The sequence below is a fragment of the Petaurus breviceps genome, unplaced genomic scaffold (assembly GCF_028583685.1).
Source record: "Petaurus breviceps papuanus isolate PSGF00001 unplaced genomic scaffold, PetGlider_PUasm1.0 90897, whole genome shotgun sequence".
Classification (NCBI taxonomy): Eukaryota; Metazoa; Chordata; class Mammalia; order Diprotodontia; family Petauridae; genus Petaurus; species Petaurus breviceps.
The window spans coordinates 4,759,803-4,782,677 of record NW_027187374.1 but is presented as its reverse complement, the minus strand read 5'-3'; the positions used below and the strand labels follow the sequence as shown (position 1 = coordinate 4,782,677).

Here is a 22,875-nt window from a genome sequence, read left to right as displayed (position 1 = left end):
TCAAGAACAATTGCACTTTGCAGTAAATGAGGATTGAGGAATTGAAGAAGCACCAGAATTTGAGATTTTGAACTCATTGGTCAGCTGTTAATAGTCTATAATCAAAAGTTTTTGTTCTCCTTTCTAGCTAAATAAAGTATATTACTATGATTATTTTTTCACTTGGGTTAATTTGAATTCAGAAGGCACAGTAATTACAGTAAAAAAGCTGGCACCTTCTGAGTAGTTACAATGTAGATTAGAAGTGGACCACTGTGAAAGAACTGGTTTTTCTAGGTTAAACTTAAGTTTAAGGGAAGAGCAAGTGGCATATCAAGAATGTAATGACTGAAACAGTCCTATAAATGTATATTGGATAGCTTGGAAGGTGAATATTGGGGGGGATAGAAGATAGAAAGTAAAAGATACCCAGTTTTTATCTGCCTGGACAATTCTGGCTAATAATAAACTATTCACATATATATATTTACCAAAATTTTGTAGAACATTTTCATTAGTCATACTCTGTGGAGTATTACAAATATTATCCCTGTTGACTTCACAATCATATTGCTAGTGTTAAAGTTGCAAGTTTAGTTTTGACCTTCTGACTCAAGTACAGATTACACAGAATATGCTGGTGGCCATTTCCTTAGCATACCTAGTACCATCTGGCTTTCAGAGCCTATGTATATTACTGTTAAATCCCTGTTCTAAATAGTTTTGCTGCATTACTTGCCATTTCTCTCCAAAGATTTAAAATGAGAATTATGTGTTATTTGAAGTGAAGAAGGTAATTTGGAGCAATAGCAAGAATACTGTTATCTGGAGAAGAGCAGGTAAAAGAGAGGTAGTTTGGACAAGGAAGAGAGAAGGGGTTTAGTAGCTTGGGTAATTATTTAAACTGTTGGTCTTTTATATTTGAATGAAAACACATTTGTCACTTCAGCCTCTAATTTTTTACCCCATGTTCAGACTCCTGTTGTTTCTAGACACAACATTGGAAACCTTAGAATTTAATTTTACAATTTATGAAAAAGACAGAAAGGAAAATAAAGGAGGATCTGACATGTATCCTAAGTTCTGGAAGAATGTATTCTAAAGCAGTGGTATCAGATTCAAAAATAAATGAGCCACTGATTCATTTAAAAATTTTATCTGTGTTTTACTGTTTTTAAATCTGTTTGTTAAATATTTTCCAATTAGGTAGCTAGATGGATCATTGGATGAATGCTGGTCTTGGAGTCAGGAAGACCTGAATTCAAATGTGGCCTCAGACACTTACATATGTGACTACACAAGTTATGTAACTTCTGTTTGTCGCAGTTTTCCTCAGCTGTAATATCAAGATTGCTGTGAAGATCAAAGGAAATAATATTTATACAGTGCTTAGCCTGGCACATAGTAGGCACTATATAGATGCTTATCCTTTCTCCACTCACCCCAATTACATTTTAATCTTATTCTAACTGCACTGGGGCAGGGGGGGGCCTGCATTTTGATACCTCAGTTCTAGAATATTCTTAGAGTAAGCGAGCTTTCATGGTATAAATCAAGCAGCTGAACCCTTAGTGAGGCAAACTAGATGGTTACAGCATTTCAATATGAGAATTCACTCCAGGAGGTACAAGGAAGAATGAAAGAAACAAAAGAAGTCCTTTTTTGCAGGTCCTCAGGATACTTAAACAGTGAGAACTAAGGTTTTGGCTAATGAGAATAGATTTAATTTCTTTGCTCTAAAGAAAATTAAATTAATGGGTAATTATTTAAGCTGCTGGTCAGAATAAAAGAGTGACCATAGAACTTAAGAAAAACAATTAGTGATTTATTTCATTCTTTATTTTTTTTTCTTTAATGAATTTGAAGCCTTAGCTGGTAAAAGAGCACAACTCTTTAAGGTGTTTGGAATTTAGCAGACCTTGTTTTGGTTCAACTTTGGTTTGGGGTTTTTTTTTTTTTTTTTGGCCTTTTTGAAGGGCATTTGGGGTTAAGTAACTTGCCCAAGGTTACACGGCTAGTTTTTGTGTGTGTGGGGGTGTTAAGTGTCTGAGAATAGAACCTAACTCGGGTCCTCCTGACTCCGGGGCTGGTGCTTTACTCACTGCGCCACCTAGCCACCCCTGGTTCAACTTTTAAGAGAATTGGGTGGGTTGGAATAATTTGAGTGTGTAATAATTTTGGCAGTTACCTTGTTACCAGTTGCCTTGGAGCAATAAGGTTTTGATGAGACCTAGGAGATTCTGCCCAATTACTTACTATGCCCAGTGTAACAGTAAGGATGGAAATATATAAACTGTAGTTTCACTCTAAATAATTCATGAAGTTGACCTGAAAAACTTTGAGGAAATATCACAGTAGTCTGTACAGAGGTGAGATAATTAGACACCAAATTTGGAAATCTTAAAAATCAAGAGATTAATAAAATTGAAAGAAAGTTATTGAGCTAATGAATAAAACTAGGAGCTAATTTTATGGAAAAGCTAATAAAGTAGGTAAACCACTAGTTAATTTCATTTAAAAAAGAAAACCAAATGTCCAGTATCAAAAATGAAAAGGGGGAATTCACCACCAATGAGGAGGAAATTAAAGCAATTATTAGGAGTTATTTTGCCAAATTATACGCCAATAAGTCTAACAGTCTGAATGAAATGGATGAATATTGATAAAAAATATAAATTGCCCAGGTTAACAGAAGAAAAAGATTACTTAAATAATCCTATCTTATAAAAAGAAATTAAATAAGTCATATATGAGCTCCCTAAGAAAAAATATCTAGAACCATATGGATTCACAATTGAATTCTACCAAACATTTGAAGAAGAATTAATTTCAATACTATACAGAAGTAAGCCTATTCATTATGGCTGAATGCCAAGTATATGAGGAGACATTGAATAAAGGCCTTGACTGCTGTGATTATTTGAATTCCTGAATCTGTGAGGTTCTTATTGCAGACGTCAAAAGATTGTAATACATGTAGTCTGAGAAAGTATGTCCTAATAAAGTATTTAGACACCCTTTTGGAAGAAAGGTAATTTTCCTATTATGTATTTTGCCTAAAAGGTCCTTATTCTAAATGTAGTGTTTGAAATAAACTTAAGCGTTACTGAGGTGTTACAGTTCCATTAATAAAGATTGTGATGCATGTTTTGAGTTCTTTGGGTTCAGATTTATAATAAATTAATATCTGTATTTTGTTTCATTCTTCTGGGTTAAATCAAACTTTATTAGGAAATGCTTGTCAACTTTAACAAACACATTTACAATTTGGACATTTAGGCCTTTCTTTTTCCCATATCTCTTGTGTTAGAAATACCTCTGCAGGATGGAAGAGTCTGGGAAAATGGTAAAATAAAGCAGGAAATTACCTAGCTCTCCTAAATCCCCCCCCCCCCAAACAATATAAAATATTACCTCAAAGTGAGCTTTGAGTGGCACAAATAATTAAAAGAAGGGATAAAGCAGTTGTTCTCCCTAAGACAACTTGGAGAATATTAGGAAAGACTCAACCTCCTGGGGTGGTTCTTAGCTGATTAAAAGTGCATATACCTCTGGGTGTTTGTGCTGAATCAACAAAGAATCAGTCCTGTGGGCAGCCTCAGCTTTGAGAACTAATTTAGCCTTGCTGGAGGGTAGTGGGGAAGGAGGACAGCTGATCAAGGGAAGATTGCAGGGCTCCCCACCACCTCTGGATAGCAAGCCCAGGTGTCCAGATACAGTCCCAGGCTGTGACTGAGGGCAAGGAGGAGAGAGTACATGTCAAGTGAATGCAGTTGCAGAGGGCAGGGACCCTGCTGGCTATGGGCACTTGCAGGAGAGTAGAGTCTTTGGTTTTGGTTCCAGGGAAGAAGCTTGCAGTTTCAGGAGGAACTGCAAGGAACAAGAATGTTTGTGGTGATGGCATTACTGAGGGTTGTGGTTGTGGCTCAGGGTTGGAGAGAAATACCTGAAGTCAGGCCCCTAGATGGAACTCAGAAAACAACAGCACACAAAACTTGAAGCCTAAGATATTATCCCTCACATCTCGGGACTAGAGTCTGACTATAATACAAAATTAACAGAAAAAATTATCTAAAAAGATAATAAAATTAAAATGAGTAAGCAAAAGAGAAAGAACCCAGCCATAAATAGTTACTATGGTGATAGAGAAGAACTAAGTTCAAACTCAGAAGAAGAGAGTGAAGATAAGACAGATAGTTCTACTATGCCCAAGTACCACTGCTAGATCTATATCCCAGAGATTCCCATCCTCCCAAAAAAAAGGTGTGTGTGTGGGGGGGGGGGGGAAGGACCCATTTGTACAAAAATATTTATAGCAGCTCTTTTTGTGGTAGCTAAAATTGGAAATTGAGGGGGTGCCTATCAGTTGAGGAATGACTGAACAAGTTGTATATGATTATAATGGGATATTATTGTGTTATAAGAAATGACAAGCAGGAGGATTTCAGAAGAACCTGAGAAGACTTATGAACTGATGTAAAGTGAAGTGAGCAGAACCAGGAGAACATTGTACACAGCAACAACAATTGTATGATGAGGGATTGTGAATGACTTTTCTATTTTCCGCAATACAGTGATCCAAGATACTCACAGAGGACTTGTGATGTCAAATGCTATCTACCTTCAAAGAACCAATGCTGTCTGAATACAGACTTAAGCATTCTGTTTTCACTTTGTATGAGTGTGTGTCCTGTACAAATTGATTAATATATGGAAATGTTTTGCATGATTGCACATGTATAACATATAAAATTACCATCTCAGAAGGGGGAAGTGAAAGGAGGGAGGGATAGAATTTGGAACTCAAAACTTAAAAAAAAGTTAAAAATTATTTTTACATGTAATTGAGGGGGAGAGGTAAAATATTATTTAAAATAAAAATAGCTACTTCTGTCTCAGAGGTAAAAGCAAAATGCTCATAGGCCCAAAAAGAGTATTTGGAAGAGTTTAAAAAGGATTTCAAAAAATCAAATGAGAGGTTGAGAAAAAAATTAGGAAAAAAAATAATGCAAGAAAATTGGGGCAGGTAGGTGGCACAGTGGATAGAGCACTGGTCCTGGAGTTAGGAGGACCCGAGTTCAAATCCAGCTTTAGACACTTAACATTTACTAGCTGTGTGACTCTGGGTAAGTCACTTAAGCCTAATTGCCTCACCACCACCCCCCAAAAAAATCAAGAAAGTCAATTGGGAAAAGAGATTCAAAAGCTTAGGGAAGAAAATAACTCAAAAATTAGAATTGGGAAGGGGAAGCCAACTTCATAAGACAACAAGAAATAAAATCAAAAGAATGAAAAGATAGAAGACAACGTGAAACATTGCATTAGAAAAACAACTTACCTAGAGGACAGACCAAGGAAAGACCTGAAACTTGTGATTTAAAAAAAAGTACACAATATACTTCAAGAGCTCAAGAAAAAGTGCTCTGAAGTTTTAGAATGAGGTAAAATAGAAAAAAATACTGATCACCATCTGCATACTATAATAAAAATTGTATTTATTAAGGGACCATGCAAACACATTAAAAATGAATTGGAAGCTTTATAACCTAATCTTAATACCCATCCTTATACCCATAAGAATTCACAGCACTTTTTTTTTTTTTTAAAGCAATCGGGATTAAGTAACTTGCTCAAGGTTACACAGCCAGTTATTTCTGGGTGTGTGCTAAGTGTCTGAGCCCGGATTCGATCCCAGGTCATCCTGACTCTGGGGCTGGTGCTCTTACTCACTGTGCTACCTGGCCACCCCTATCACAGCACTATCTTAAACAAGTTTCTAAGGTCCCAGGGCTAGGAGAAAATACTATAAGCAACTAAAACAAGAACAATTTAAATATTGTTGACCTATAGACAGTATAACACAGGATTTAGCAGGTTCTACAGTAAAAGACCAAAAGGTGGGGCAGCTAGCTGGTGCAATGAATAGAGTACCGGCCCTGTAATCAAGAGGACCTGCGTTCAAATCCTGCCTCAAACTCTTTTGACACTAGCTGTGTGACCTTGGGTAAGTCAGCTAACCTCAGTTTCCTTGCTTTCCCCTCCAAAAAGAAAAAAAAATGTGGAACAATATATTCTGAAGAGCAAAGGAGCTGGGCTTGCATCAAGAATAATCCAGCAGGGTGGCTAGGTGGCTCAGTGAATAGAGCACTGGCCCTGGAGTCAGGAGGACCTGAGTTCAGATCTGGCGTCAGACACTTTACACACACACACACACACACACACACACACACACACACACACACACACACACACACAAACTAGCCGTGTGACCTTGGGCAAGACACAACCCCAATTGCCCTCCAAAAAGCAGGAAAAAAATAATCCAGCAAAGCTGTGTATTATCCTGAAAGGGGGGGGGACCCATAATATTTCCTGAACTAACGGATTTTCAGATATTTGTGAAGAAAAGACCAGCGCTGAATGGAAATTTGACCTATTAGACTCAGGAAAAACATAAGAAGGTAAACATTAATGACCACTTATAAAGGACTTAATGATGCAAAATCTTTACTTCTTAAGTTATCTTTAACACATAAGGATACTATCATTACATGAGTATTTTGAAAGAGCATACATAGATAGAAGACTTGGGGTTAAATTGATTATGATGGAATGATCCTAAAAATTGGGCAGGCAGATGTGAAATGAAGGAAGTATTTCATACAAATGAGGTGTGAATGAATGAACTGTTAATAGTAGAGGCAGGAGGGGGTGTATAGCTGGTTATGCTAAACTTACTCTCATCAGAACTACGTTAAAGAGAGAATAATATACATTTAGAAGGGTATAAAAAAGTCAACTTACAAGGGATAGGAGATTGGATAAAGGAGAAACTTTTAGAAGGGTATGCAGATCAAGAAATAGAAGTATAAATTAAGGAGTTAGAGTGTAAGGGGAGAAGATAAGGGAGGGGAAGTTTTAAAAGGAGGGGGAGAGGATGAGAGAGGGACACTTAGAAGGATGGGTATATAAAAAAGGGGAAGGGGAGAGGATAAGGAAGGAGTGTGGATTAGGGAGGCAGTGGTTAAGAACTCAATTTAATGTTGAGGATGGATAGGGTAAAAAGAGGGGGAGAAGACACTAGTAATTATAACTTTGAATGTAAATGAGATGAACATACCCATAAAATGGAAATGGATGACAGAATTAAAAACCAGAAACTGATGATGTTTTGTTTTGCTTTTTATTTTTTTATTTAATAAATATTTATTGTATTGATCAATTAATTGCCATATTATAACACTCATAATAATAAGCCCATAATTATATTTGATATCTGGACAAGTTTTCATGTTATTAATTTTCTAAATTATTTTTTCAATTCACTACCTTCCATTTTTGTTCCCTCCCACCCTACCCTCCACCAACAGAAAATAAAGAAAACCCTTATTAGACAGTAGAGCAAAAGAAATTCCACATTGTTGTTGTTAATCGTTCAGTCATCGTTTGACTCTTTGTGATCCCATGGACCATAGCACACAGTACCTGGTATCCTTCATGATCTCTCAAAGTCTATCCAAGTTCATGTTCATTTTTTCGTTGATAGTATTTATTTGCCTTATCCTCTGCTATTCCCTTTTTCTTTTCTTTTCAATCTTTATCATTATCAGGGTCTTTTTCAAGGAGTCCTGTCTTCAAATTATGCTGTCAAAAGTATTTAAGCTTCAGCATCAATATTTGATCTTCAAAAGAATAATATGAATTATTTCTTTAAGTGCTGACTGATTTGCTCTCCTTGCTGTCCAAGGGACTCTCAAAAGTCTTGTTCAGCACTACACTTTCAAAGTGTCGATTTTGCGGCACTCAGCTTTCCATTATAGTCTAACTCTCAAGTTGCTCCTGATAACAATTTAATAAACTGAAGCAAGATTTGAGTTGACTCCAAATCTAGTGCTTTATCCTCTTCATCACCTCTCAGAGCCTCAGTATCTTCATCCAAAGAAATCAAATCAGAAGCAGGCTTGCAGTAAACAGGGAGGTTTAATTTTTCTTTTTCCCTGGGTGTCCTTCACATTCCTTCAAAGGAAGGAAGCCCCTGTTTTGCTTTTTAGAAGAAACAAATTTTAAAGTGAGATATACACAGAGTAAAAATTAAGGACTCGAATAGAATTTATTTTGCTCATGCAAAAAAAAAAAAGCAGGGGTAGCAATCATCTCAAAGTGAAAGGTAAAGTAGAATTAAAGGGGTAAACAGGGAAACTACATTATGATAAAAGGTATCATAGATAATGAAGTAATATCAGTTCTAAACCTTTATGCACCAAATTCTGCAGTATTCAAAGTTTTAAAGGAATAGATAAATGAATTACAGGTGGAAATAGCAAAACTAGAATGATGGGGGACTTTAATTTTCCTTTCTCAGAAGTAGATAAATCTAATTTTTAAAAAAATAAGAAAAAGGCAAGGAGATGAATAGAATTTTAGATAAGCTATAAATGATAGATATCCAGGAAGATTTGAATGGTAAAGAAAGAAATATACTTTTTTCTCAGTGGTACATGGTATCTTTACAAAATTGACCACATATTAGGGCATAAAAACTAGGTAATTAAATGCAGAAAAACAAATATTCAGTGCATCCAATTCAGATCATATTGTAATAAAAATGTTATTTAATAAGGGACCATGGAAACACATTGAAAATTAATTGGAAGCTAAATGACCTAATCTTAAAGAACGAGTGGGTTAAAGAACAAGTCATAAAAACAACTTTATTAAAAAGAATGATAATGACACAACATCAAAACCTATGGGATGCAGCAAAAACAGTAATCAGATGAAAATTTATCTTTAAATGCTTACATTAAAATAGAGAAAAAGCAGATCAGTGAATTGGATATGCAATTTTAAAAAAACCAGAAAAAGAGCAAATTAAAAGTGAAATGGAAGACTGTTTACAGAAATATAAATGGCCTAGATTAACAGAAGAGGGAATAGAATTTTTAAATGACCTATTTTAGAAAAAGAAATTGAACAGGACTTAAATGAGCTTCCTAAGGAAAAAAGCATCAGGAGCAGGTGAATTTATAGGTGAATTCCACCAAACATTTAAAGATCAACTAATTCCATTATCAAATTATTTTGATAATAGGTAAGGAAAGGGTTCTACCATACTCCTTTTTATAAAACAAATATGGTGCTTACCTAAGCCAGGAAGAGTTAAAAACAGAAAGAAAATTATAGGCCAATTTCATTAATGAATGTGGATGCAGAAATTCTAAATAAAATGTTAGCCAGATGTCTACAATAATTTATCACAAAGATTATACATGGTGGCCAAGTGGAATTTATGCCAGGAATGCAGAGATGGTATCAACATAAAGGAAACTATTAATGTAATTGAGTATATCAATAAAAAAGTAACAGAAATCATATTCTATCAATAGATACAGAAAAAGTTTTTGACAAAATACAATACTCATTCCCTTTTAAAAACAGACAGCCAACCCCAAAAGACTCATGATGGAGAAAGATGTCTACATCCAGAGAAAGAACTAGAAAGAACTAAGTTTGAATCCAGATTGAAACAAACTACCTGATCTTTTTCTTGTTTGGTTTTGCTTCCTCTTTCCCATTGTTCATTCCATCTGATAAATCCTTTATAACCTGATTGATGTCTAATGTAAAGGTATTTGCAGATCCTATACTTGATTGTATGCTGTCATGGGGGGGGGGGGGAGGAGGGAAGGAGAGAAAATTTGAAACTCAAGGAATCTCGTAAAACTAAAAGTAAACATAAAGACCAAAAATTTTTTTAAAAAGATAATATTTCAATCCAAATCTTCCTTATTATAATTGCAGCATTCTATTTACTATGTAATATTGCCTCTCTAAAATGGACAGAAAAATAAATTATGAAATAAACAAAATATATTACTTTTGTATGCTTATATAAAAAAAAACCACTTGACAGCATAGATAGAAATGGATTTTTCCTTAAAATGATAAGCCTCTACCTAGAACCATTAGCAAGCATTATTTGTAATGGGGATAAGCTAGAAGTCATCCCAATAAGAACAGGGATGCCCATCAACACTAGTATTATTAAGTATTGTATTAGAAATGCTAGCAAGAACAGTAAGAAAAGAAAAAGTAGTTGAAGCAATCAGAATGGACAGTGAGGTAATGAAATTCTTTTTGCAGACAATATGATATGCTTGGAAAATCCTAGAGATTCAGCTTTAAAATGTTAGTTGAAACAATAAATAATTTCAGTAAAGTGGCCAAATATAAAATAAACTCAGAGTAATTAGAGCACTGGCCCTGGAGTCAGGAGGACCTGAGTTCAAATCCTGCCAGAATGACCCAAATGTGTTTAAGCAATAATTTCCTATCTCTAAAGATATTGTCACTTTCCATTTTTGTGATTTTTCTGAGTGCTTGCCAGGTCCAATCTCTTTCAACTCTTCTGAGTCATGTTTCACATTATTTAAAAAATTTTTTTGCCTCCTCTCCTGTGTTTTCTTTATATTGAAGTCCCTGGAGAGTCTTATTTGAGTTTTAGGATTTCACTATTTCCTTTTCTTCAGCAGAACAGATGTCTCAAAACCTACAGTTATCTTCATAGTAAACCTTTTGCTTATTTTCATTGAGTACTGCAAAACAAGATTATCAAATTTCCCATAAAACTATATTTTCTAGTCTTTAGACACATGATAAAGCCAACTCTGCATATCCCTTTTATCTGCCTCTTGTGAGAGAGCTTATGAACCATTCTTCATTTAGCTGCAAATCCCTTATCTTCCAGTTTCATTTATAGAGAAAAAGTCGATGTTGCTATGATGCAGTTCCACTACTATTATGTCACTGAATAAAGATTTGGCATTTAGAATATAAACAGGTTAAATTTATAGACCTTTATGTAAAACCTTTGATTCTTTGTCTCCTTTTCCTCTATCTTCCTCAGCTTTGCCATTATCATTAGGGAAGGAAAAGGGCTTGTATAAGATTGGAGCCAGTTTTACCTTTGTTTGTTTCATGATCCAAAGAATTTGTCACCTAGTGACCAACTTCTGTGTACTTATCTAAAAAAAACACATAGTTCGGTTTGCATGGTACTACCATATCCTTTTAGAACCTAGAGTCAACTCAGTACCAGGATAAGGGTTAGGAATAGGACTTCTGTAGAAGGCAATTAAAACTACATTTCTTAAATGGTATAGTTCATACTTTTTTTTTCCAATTTAGATAATTTTTCTCCTCTAATTATGATAAATTCATGAAGAATATTTTTGGCATACTTTAAAAGGAATTTTATTTAAGAAAAGCCCTATAAGTATGCCCCTTTTAGTTCAAGGAGTCTCTCTGTCAGCAAATACCTGTTAAAACTTTATTTTAAATAATTCTTCAGTATTAGTGATTTCTATGGAATGTAATTTATTCACATCAAGAAACATGATATTTTGAACATGTGTTTTCAATGTTATTTAAGATTGTTCATACAATTTTTTTTTTTCAGATAAACCAAAACAATGGAGGGACTTCTGCATTATATAAATCCAGCACATGCCATTTCTCTCCTAAGCGCTCTAAATGAAGAGCGTCTCAAAGGACAGCTCTGTGATGTTCTTCTAATAGTGGGAGACCAAAAATTTCGAGCTCATAAAAACGTCTTGGCTGCCAGCAGTGAATATTTTCAGACTTTATTCACAAATAAAGAAAATGAGTCCAAAACAGTATTTCAACTTGACTTCTGTGAACCAGATGCTTTTGATAATGTATTAAATTATATTTACTCTTCATCTTTATTTGTAGAGAAAAGCAGCCTTGCTGCTGTGCAAGAACTTGGCTACAGTCTTGGTATTTCTTTCCTTACTAACATTGTTTCCAAGACGCCACAGATCTCTTTTCCAGCATGTCCCAATAAGAAAAAAATATTTCAAGAAGGAGATGAAAGTAGCTCTCAAAAAAGAAGTGTTATTGTTTGTCAAAGCAGAATTGAAGCACAGGGAAAGAATACCAGTCAAATTCAGCATGACCTAAGCCATATGTCAAAGCCTTCACCTAGCATAACAGTCAAGAATAATACTAATAGACCACATGTCACAAAACCAATTGAACCACTTCACAGTTTGTCATTAAATGAAGGGAGGTGGCCAAAAGAAAGTTCATTGAATTATCCCAAGCTTATTGAGCCTTCTGGATCTTTGAATGATCAGTGTAGAAGTGGTTTGGTAAAACGAAATACACTGTTGCCTTCAAAACCCCCACAGGACAGAGAAACTTCAGATGATAAACAAGGAATATGTGGTCAGCCCTTAAGAGAGAAAGCTATAGAAATATCTTTGAAAAAGCCACAGCCACCTGTTTTATCTCTTTGTGGCTCATCAGAGGCTCCATATCTGTTACAAGAAACTGGCAAAGGAAGCAGTCAAGGGGAAGATAGAAATTTACTGTACTACTCAAAACTAGGATTAGTGATCCCATCTGGTGGACCAAGTCCTAGAAACCAAAGTATCGACAGAAGTGGTCCACTTGTTAAGAGTCTTCTCCGACGATCACTATCAGTGGATAGTCAGGTTCCTATGTATTCTTCGGTTAGTGTGAAAACCTCACAAGGATCATCCTCAATAACAAATGATGCACCAGAGAATATATTTAGTGCTGTATCTCAAAAGTCATCTTTGAAAGAGTCTTCTGAAAAAACAGTACTAGTTGACCAGACACAGGTCATACACCCACCTCGCCTTAGGTCCTTCAGTGCCTCGCAGTCATCAGAAAGGGAGATAGCCTCACCTGTTACAGAGGTACGAATAAAAACTGAACCTAGCAGTCCACTTTCAGATCCTTCTGAAATAATCAGGGTCACCATAGGAGATGCAGCAGCATCAGTCAATAAAAATTTTTCTTTTAAGATAGAAGAAGATCAAAGTCATCAAAGTAGAGTTGTAACAAAAAGGAAATTTCAAGCTGACCGAAGGGTACCCTTTAAAAAACTGAAGGTAAATGAGCGTGGTTCTCTTGCATCAGAGGATAATTTTGAAGAAAACTCAAGCCCTGCTCACCTAGATGCTGAGTTCCCAGATTCAGATTTAAGTAAAGATGAATTTAGTGAGTTGGAAGAAACTAGACCAAATAGAAAATTTAAATGCAAGCATTGCCTTAAAATTTTTAGATCCACAGCAGGTCTTCATCGTCATGTTAATATGTACCATAACCCAGAAAAACCTTATGCTTGTGATATTTGTCACAAACGATTTCATACGAACTTCAAAGTCTGGACACATTGTCAGACACAACATGGAATTGTGAAGAACCCATCACCAGCTTCTAGTTCACATGCTGTCTTGGATGAAAAATTCCAAAGAAAGTTGATTGACATAGTCAGAGAGAGAGAAATTAAAAAAGCTCTGATTATTAAATTAAGGCGTGGCAAATCAGGTTTTCAGGGACAAACCAGTTCACAAGCACAACAAGTCATCAAAAGGAACTTAAGATCTAGAGCCAAAGGAGCATACATTTGTACTTATTGTGGGAAAGCATACCGTTTTCTTTCTCAGTTTAAACAACACATAAAAATGCACCCAGGAGAAAAACCGCTAGGAGTAAATAAAATTACCAAACAAAAAGAACATGTTCCTCATGAAAGCTCAATAGAAAAGGAGGTTTACCAGTGCCACCTCTGCAATGCTAAGCTCTCTTCTCTTTTAGAACAAGGAAACCATGAACGATTATGCAGAAATGCTACAGTTTGCCCTTATTGCAGCCTTAGATTCTTTTCCCCAGAACTGAAGCATGAGCATGAAAGTAAATGTGAGTATAAAAAGTTGACTTGTCTTGAATGTATGCGTACTTTTAAATCTTCTTTTAGTATTTGGCGCCATCAAGTTGAAGTTCATAATCAGAATACCATGGCTCCACCAGAAAACTTTTCTCTTCCTGTTGTTGACCACAATGGTGAAGTAACTAGTACTTCAAAACTGCAGTCCCAGTCTGAGGTTAATAAAGTAAACCATTTTGTTACCACAAAAGAAGATGGAGTATTCAGTGATTCTTCAGAACAAATTAATTTTGACTCAGAAGACTCTTCATGTCTTCCTGAAGACCTAAGTGTTTCTAAACAACTTAAAATTCAGATCAAGGAAGAGCCCATAGAAGATACTCAAGATGATGCATCTGGAACTAATTTAGCTTCAAAAGAGGCAGTATGTAATAAAGACTCTGGTGTATGGCCCTGTGAGAAGTGTGGGAAAATGTTTACTGTGCATAAACAGTTAGAACGTCATCAGGAGCTTTTGTGCTCTGTGAAACCATTTATTTGTCATGTATGCAACAAAGCTTTTCGTACTAACTTTCGTCTCTGGAGCCATTTCCAGTCCCATATGTCCCAAACTGCAGAAGAATCTGTACGGAAAGAGCCTGAGTCATGCCCACCAGCTCACTCCCCATCACCACCACCTCTGCCTCCACCATTGCCCAAAATTCAGCCTTTAGAGCCTGATAGCCCTACTGGTTTGTCTGAGAGTCCATCTACTACTGAGAAACTGTTTATTCCCCGAGAATCAGACACACTCTTTTATCATGCCCCACCCCTTTCAGCAATCACATTTAAAAGGCAATATATGTGTAAGCTTTGTCACAGGACATTTAAAACTGCATTTAGTCTTTGGAGTCATGAACAAACACACAACAATTAAGTGACTCATCTGTTAAGAAATTGGAAATTATTTCCAGAATATTTAAGAAGTTCAACCTAAAGATTCAAACAAGTATTAAGAGGCTAAAACGGCAAAAAATAAAGGTTGGAACTTTTTGGATTTAAAGATGATTTAAACTAACTGATGTTAGAAGATAGAATTCTAAATAGACTTCTGAAAAATAAAGTATTGTGGTCTGGGATCTAATAGAATAATTTAAATTTATTAACTTTGGAATTTTATCTTTATTGCATCTATAGTTCTTCATTCCATGATGTCACTATAATTTTCAAATCTTGGCTGCTAACAGTGAGTTGAAATTAGCAGAATACTATAACCGACTTCTTGTTTTGATTATATTGAACACTCATATATTCTGTTGAAGCTCTATTAAATACTTGTCACATTCTTAAATATTTGTCATGTTCTTGAAGTTAAGTTTATAGGGAAGAAGTGGATTTAGTATTTTGTTGCATTGATTTAGGTTTTAGTATCCTTTAGCAATAATAAGTATAAATCTCGATTTTCATGAGTTATTCCAACATTTAACAGAAAGGTTTTTATATCTTATGGTCATGTGGAATTGGTTTTTTATTAGTATATTATTCTTGTGCAAAATTTTAATGAAGCAAAGTTCAACATAGTAATAGTGATACTTGAGTTGATATGAAGCTGAGAAACTACTAGTCATTTAGTACCGTTATTTACAGTGGTTAAATGCTAAAGAAGGCTTCAGAAATTAAAATGTACTGCTTAACGGGAGGATTTAACAGTTTGCAATAGCTTCAGTAATTGTAATAAAACAGTACTCCACTATGTTGTAATGTAAACTGTAGCACTTAAATACAAATAACATTTGAATGGATTTTCTAAGTTTTGTGTTTCTCATAGTTTACACTATTTATGTTTTTTAAGATGGAATGTATTAGAACTTGAATACTGAAACAGATAGTTTAGGGTAAAAAGGAACATCATACAGATGGCACTAACTTTTCATTATAATACTAATTGTACTTTTGAACAAAAAGTTGGAATATGCACATAGATATCAAATACCATGAAGTAGGTAGACTATATTTTAAAATAACATATATGTTATAATTCAAAGTTGGGGGAAAAGCGCCAAACTCTACATTTTTTCCAGAATGGCATATATAATATATATACATATGTATTTTCTGTCCACTTATTTTTTGTGGCTTGTGTTAAAATTCTATGCGTTAGGGGGTTATCCTTTTCACATGGTAGTAATAATAGTGGAAAGATGTAAAAAAAAAAAGTTGTTAAAAATGAGGGCAAAGTTCCAAAATTAATTTTTGTCAGGGTAGAGTGGAATAATATGAAAGTATTGAATTAATCCTTGTAAAGATAATATGAATTAAATTTCGGAGTTTTAGAAAGTATATTCTTTTTGGCAGGTAGGGGGAAGAAACTCCTTTGACTAGGAAAAGGATCTGCTGTTGCTCTAGTAGAGCAAGATCATACTACATCTTTCTTAACTATATTTACTCATGTTCTAGACCAATGGAGAGAAAATATTAGTATTGCAATTTTTTTTATTATATAATACATGGAAACACCTTTTTGTGAAAAATGTAAGTGAATTTGTACACTTCTTAATCTTATATGAATTTTTGTCTTTTATTCCCATATGAAGAGCTATTCCAAGTCATTTTAAAAATCTGAAATGATATTCATAATTGTATCCTCTTTTATCCTTACTGATTGTTTTAAACTTAGGAAAGCTAACTATTGCCACCTTTACTTTTACTTGAGAGGAAAGCTATGCATAAGAAAGATAAAATTGGGAAATACAGTACCTTTTTTTAAAGACAATTCTAGAGGCTTTGGTGTTTATTAGTGTTTCTTCTATACTGTGTTGTAACTCAAATCTTTAATACTTGGGAAAGATTACATACTTTTATTGTCAAAAAGAAGATACCTTCCAGAAGTTATTATTGCTTGCATAATTATTAATCAGATTAACTTCATCTGGAATAATGCATTAATGAAGTATCTTTTTGGATTGTAGGATTATATATCACAGGTTTAATTATTATGCTCGGTTTTTGAACATTTTTAAGCATTTTTGAAAATCAGTTACAGTTTTTTAAAAATCTAAATACAGTCTTGAGTATGTGTTAACATTAAAGTAAAATTTCTAATTTTGAGGGTGTTTTGTCTTGTGTTTTTAAATTAATGTTCTTATCCATTCAAGGAACACAAGATCTCCAAATAAACTTCTGAATCTAAAATATTTACATGGCAGTTAATGTTTTTTCTGTTCTTTTTTTTTTTAAATATAGAATCCTAAATGCCATTTGGACATGAAAATGTTTGTTTTGTTGAGTAAGAAGTGAAATATGCTTCCATTCATGTGACCTTAGTAAATTTTCTTACATAAAGTTAGTTGCTTTTGTTATTTTTTAATGAGCTTTTAAGAAATTTTTGTTAATGTAAGCCTTTCCACATCGAGACAAATTGATAATTAAAAATAAATTATCTTTATTTTTGCAGCTCTTTATAACTATTCAAGTTGTCTACCTTTCTCAGAAATGGATTTATGGGAAGATCACAATGTTTTAATGTATATTTCGCTAATGTGAGAATTTAGGTATTGAGTAGCCATTTTCTTACATTAAAAGATTAGCATAAAGACTGTTTCTTATCAAAATAAGCAATGGAAAAGTTACATATTATATTTTTCAAAGCTGGAAACAAAGTTTAATGTTAATTAAATTTTTTTCTTTAAAATGAGTTTTTATATATTTTTAGTTGAATACAAAGGACCAGCAGTAGTTTTAGCTGTATTTTTGTCTAAAAAAAGATAATTTTATCTTTAGACATTACATGTAGGGAAAGCAATGCATAGCACTCTTTCATATTCCAGAAACATATAGACTTTGTTCCCAAATGTACCATGACATTATAAATACTATAATTCTGCAATGTAATGTTAACTGGTACTTATAAGAGTAATTTATGTGGAACAAAAGTTAAATGTAACCATTAGTGGAGAATTGACTTGGGAGGTAAGAGGAATATAGTAAAGAATTAAATTGTTCTCAGAATAATCGGCCATTTTGTTTTCCACTAAATTCAGCCATTTTATTTTTTCAATGCAGTCTGTGTGTATCATCTGCACTGGTGTTTGTGTAAGTATAATTATTTAGATTACTTGGATTTTTCCTACCAAAGGGACTTAGAAATAATGCAAAAACAAGTTCCTATATTTTTCATGTTCTTAATTGATTATTAGCATTTGACATCTTGCCGAAACATATTTGTAAAAGCGAAGGATGCCATGGAATTGAATCAGTCTGAGATAATGGCCTTATCTATACAAGCACTAAATATTGTTAAACCTAAAAGTTTTTAAAAATAGATTTTTCTGGTACTCTTTTTAGATTTGTTATTTGGAGCATTTGTTTTTGCCTAAATTTAATATAGCAGTTTAATGCTTATCTTTATGTTTGTGTCCTGTGTTATTGTGGTATTCTACCACAAGGAGGGAGAGAGACAAATAATGGATTTTGAAATAAGAAAAATATATCAGATTTTGTAAAACTTTTAAAAACACAGATTGAATTGATGATATACCTTGCAAATAACAGAGTTCAGTAACATTTAGTCCTATTCATTGATATATATACCAGAATTTCCTGCAAGCTATTCTGATACTAATGCCCTAGTTTTAAGTGGTGTATTTTTTTTTCCTTTTGACATTAACCACTTGAAGTTGCTTCTAAATTCTGATTAAAATGACTGTGAAGGGAAGAAAAAAAGCTCTTTTATAGTCCTGCATATTTTATAGCTATATCTTCATACAGTAAATCATTGTTGAATTTTATTTATGAATAAATTTTTTTCATTTCTAACAAAAAATTTGTCTTTTAATCTAATGATAATCCATTGCTTCATCAACCAAATCTAAACAGCTCCCTGTAGGTGATCCATTTTGTGTCAGGTGACCAGACAACTTGTCAGTATGGCTAGAGACCACCAGGAAATTGAAGGGAGGTTCAGCTTGAGCCTTGACCCCACAGGCCGGTCAAGCCTGGGGACAGCTTTGTTGCCTGTCAGGAAAAAAAACAAATTAGTCTAACCCATTTTGTGAGGGAAGAGGAATCCTGAGAGATATTGGTCCTAATACAGCTGGGGTTAGTTTCTTTCCCTGTATTTTTCTCTAGGCATGGACCCTGATTAAGGTCCCAAACAACCCATCTTGCAAACAAGTAGACTGAAGATAACTCAGTTTTGGAGACCTTTGCAGTCATAATAACCTAGCTCATAAGCAGGTAAAGAGGCTCATAAAAGTGAGAGGAAACCTAAAAGAAAAGCCAGAAGACTATGAACAAATATATTTTGAAAAAAAAAATTTAAAACTGTTCAAAAAGAGAATTCCATATGCAAATCCTAAATGACCAAAAATTTTAGCTAATTCAAACACTTATTAAGTACCCCCTATCTAAAGAGCAATGTAACAGTCACTGGGGAAAGATACCAAGTTTAAGAAAGACAACATTGTGCCTTCCTATAGCTCATAGTCTAGTATTAATGACAATAAAGTAACTACTGTTTCAAATGCAGTTTGGTTTTAAGATCAGCAACTTCTTTACAAGACTTCTCTATTACAAGTCATCTTTTTAAAGAGTTGTCACTTCTACCTTATCACATAATTAATACCATCAGCAATTCTTAATTAGCAGACCATCCTTTTAGTGATCTGCTACAAAGTATTTAGGTAACTATTAACTAGTTCTCTCTTGACCTAAGTACCTGTAAGAAGTAGCCACTTCATTACTATAATACCATGAAATTGGGCAACCCTGAAATTGATGAATTCACTACAGATATGCTAGACTCCAATAGAACTAATCTATAAACTATGTATCTTGACTATCTTGTATCATCCCTGTTTTGCCATCATCCTTGCATTGACTGGGCATATAGGCGCTGAGTTTTAACAAAACTGCTGGGAGCCAGGGCTGGACAGAATTCCTTAGTTTGTCTTCTTAATGACAAAAGATTTTGAATTAAGATTTATTAATAGTCATTTGTATGAGCCAAATTAAAATCTAATGTTCAAAGTTGTGTACTCAGCCACATCTCCAAGCACTAATTAACTTTTTCTACATGGGGAAAATTTCACACAGTATGGCTTGGTTTACTTAAACCTTTTTCTTCCGAAAACATTTAATACAAAGCCAAGGAATGTAAATAGTCTAAGTCCAACATTTTAAATGTCTGTTATGAAAACAAAAGGATGAAGCTTAGAACTGGACCGCTCAAACTTTTGTCTCCTCATTTAAAAATGCTTCCTCTTGTAATGGCCAACATTCTCTTACATCTGCATTTGGAGTTGACACATTCAGCTACAACATAATCTTTGTGGTCTTGGCCTTAAAAAAAATCGTATTTGTTTGACCACCATAGCCACTCTGCTTCCAGTTATAGGGCCTTTCCCCCTGAACATAAAGGGAATCCTCCTTCTTGTACTGTGTCACTTTGTCAAGCTGACTAACTTCTTGCAATACACTCTGTCAATTTTGATTTACCATGTTGGTGACCGTATTTATTGTCAACATTAAGAGAGGGTAAAAAATAAAATTCCTAAACATGAAATGCATTTAGGTCACAAGTCATAAGCTTTTCATGCAGAGAGAAAAAGCAGAAACATTAGGGCATAGAACTTGGAAGACATGATTGATAATCTCTCCAAAGGATGCTTTGAGAGAGAATAGATGGTTCAGGGTGTAAAAATTGTAGGACCAATCACATCACAGGATGATGGCTTGACTCATAAGTGAACTGGACTTTAGAAAGACAGAGTTGGGGTGGCTAGGTGGCAAAGTGGGTAGAGTGCTGGCCCTGGAGTCTGGAGGACCTGAGTTCGGATCCAGCCTTAGACACTTAACACACACTAACAAAAAACCTAGCCTGTGACCTTGGGCAAGTTACTTAAAACCCCATTTCCCTCTAAAAAGCAAAAAAGAGAGCAAGAGTTTCATAAAGTTGTCAGCTTCACTGTTTCTTCCAAAGTCATCCGGTGGTAAAACAAAAGTCAAAATGACTGACTGTGGCCTGGGATGCAGTGTCATGACCTCAACATTTTCAGTGTTTGTCCAAACTCTTAAGTAATCCAGTTTCATGGCCTTTGGAACAAATTGTTCTCATCCACCCATTCCACTAGGGGAAATTGTCACATGCTTTGGGGTAAATGCTCCACCTACACATTTGAGGCCTGCTGCTTGGTTTAGCCCATCTCCCAAGACAGTTTACTGGGGTGTGACCACTGCATATTATGCTGACAGTTTATGGTAATTAATAATCAATTTATTAATTAGTTTATCCGATATTCAATAAATTGATGGTCAGTGGTTTCAGTAATTAAAGACACCAAGGGAGACCCTGAAATACCTTCATTGCCTTCTGAAAGGGAATTCCCCTGGCAAGTGAAAATCGACCGTGATTGGTGGACATTTAATGAGGAGATGGACTAAAAGTCTTCAGCTCCTCCTGTTGAGAATGTGGCCTCAGCATGGGACTTGTGCCTCCAACAATCTGGGGAGAGAAGTCATTTCTATACGGACATCTGATTGGTTTTCTCCTTTCATGAATCGGGTTACCCTAAACTTTAATGGAGGAGATCAAGGACAGGGGTTCCTTTCTCTAGGGTGAGGGCCCGTCCAGCCTGGTGTCTGTTTATACAATAACTCAAAGTTGATGAGCATGTTCCTTATGGACTAGGAACAATGTCATTAATCAGCACATTAATCCTTCTGAGACTAACCTTAACGGGAATTGGGTTTTTACAGAAAATAGAAAAAGTGTGGATCTTGATTAATAATTAGTTGTTAATATAATAGGGACAGGAAATCCATTAACAACAGGCCTTCATGACCAGGATGTATTTCCTACAAGTGCTTACCCAAGCTCAGGGACCACCTGGGATTGGTTTGAGCCAGTTCTGTGATCTAGCTGCAGCAGAGTTCATCCAGAAGATAAGGGCAAAGAACTACTATTGTTATACCAAGCTCAGGGCACAGCTTGTTTGCTGGGCTTTAGCCCTGGAAAACAAGGTGTCTCCTTAATAATAATAAAAGAGAGGAGTGGTCTTAGAGTGGGGGTGCTGACACGTAAAAAATTGTATTTGATCCTGATAGTAGTGGTGATGGGTCTGGGGAAAAGAGTATTGTTTGTTTTAGTGATCTTTGGGTCTGAAGTCCTAAGTTTGAGCCTGAGCTCTGATATTTGTCGTATGACCATGGGAGTCTCTTCATCTCTCTAAGCCTCAGTTTCCTTATAACAAGAAAAATATATGTACTATGATTTATCCTGTGGCTTGTCTTAGGAAAAGTGTTTTGTTAACTTTATTTTTTAACTTTTTTTAAGCAATTGGGGTTAAGTAACTTGCTAAAGGTTACACAGCCAGTTATTTCTGTGTGTGGTGCTAAATATCTGAGCCCAGATTCTATCCCCAGGTCATCCTGACACTGGGCCTGGTGCTCTTACTCGCTGTGCTACCTGGCCACCCCTTTTGTTAACTTTAAATCATAGAAATGGGAATTGCTATTATTCCAAAGACACCCATTATTATTATTTTTTTTAGGACATAATATTTTTAAAATGCTGTTGACAACACGATCCTCACCCTTTCCCCTTATATGTGCTGTCACTGGGCACAAATTCCATGATTAATTTCTTTTTTTTTTCATTTTTCAAATGCTTTATTAACTTATGATTTACATCACTTATTTCCACCAGATTTTGAGTTAAAATTTTCTCCCCATTTTTCCCCTACCCACCACCCCAAAATAGCAGTCCCACAGGATATTCCCTCCTCCAATCTGCTCTCTCCCATATCTTCTCCCATACCCCCTTTGACTTTTCCAGTAGGGCATGGTGGATCTCTATGCCCCAGTGCCTGTATAACTTATTTCCCAATTACATGTAACATAGTATTAATAATAGTATATATATATATATATATATATATATATATATATATATATATATATATATATATATATATATTTTTTTTTTTTTAAACATTTGATTTTAACACTTTGAATTCCAGATTCATTCCCTTCCTCCCTTGTCACCCACCCTTACTGGGAAGATAAGCAATTCAGTATAGGTTGTACATGTGTAGCTAATGCAAAACATTACCATAGTAGATATATTGTAAAAGACTGACTATATTTTCCTCTCTCCTATCCCACCTCCCACTTGTTCTATTCTCTACTTTGATCCTGTC

General features: G+C 34.8%; 1 protein-coding gene across 8 annotated transcripts in view; it reads left to right on the top strand.

The window, feature by feature from the left end:
- ZBTB21 (zinc finger and BTB domain containing 21) overlaps nt 1–18,500 on the top strand; it is a 46,014-nt gene extending 27,514 nt beyond the window's left edge. For 6 of the 8 annotated variants that reach the window (XM_069074884.1, XM_069074883.1, XM_069074881.1 and 3 more), the window contains one exon: nt 11,438–18,500. In XM_069074884.1, the coding sequence (XP_068930985.1) occupies nt 11,451–14,615 (3,165 nt within the window). In that variant the 5' untranslated portion in view covers nt 11,438–11,450 and the 3' untranslated portion in view covers nt 14,616–18,500. The other 2 variants (XR_011165813.1, XR_011165814.1) reach the window with 2 other exon arrangements.
- Nucleotides 18,501–22,875: the final 4,375 nt, after the last annotated feature.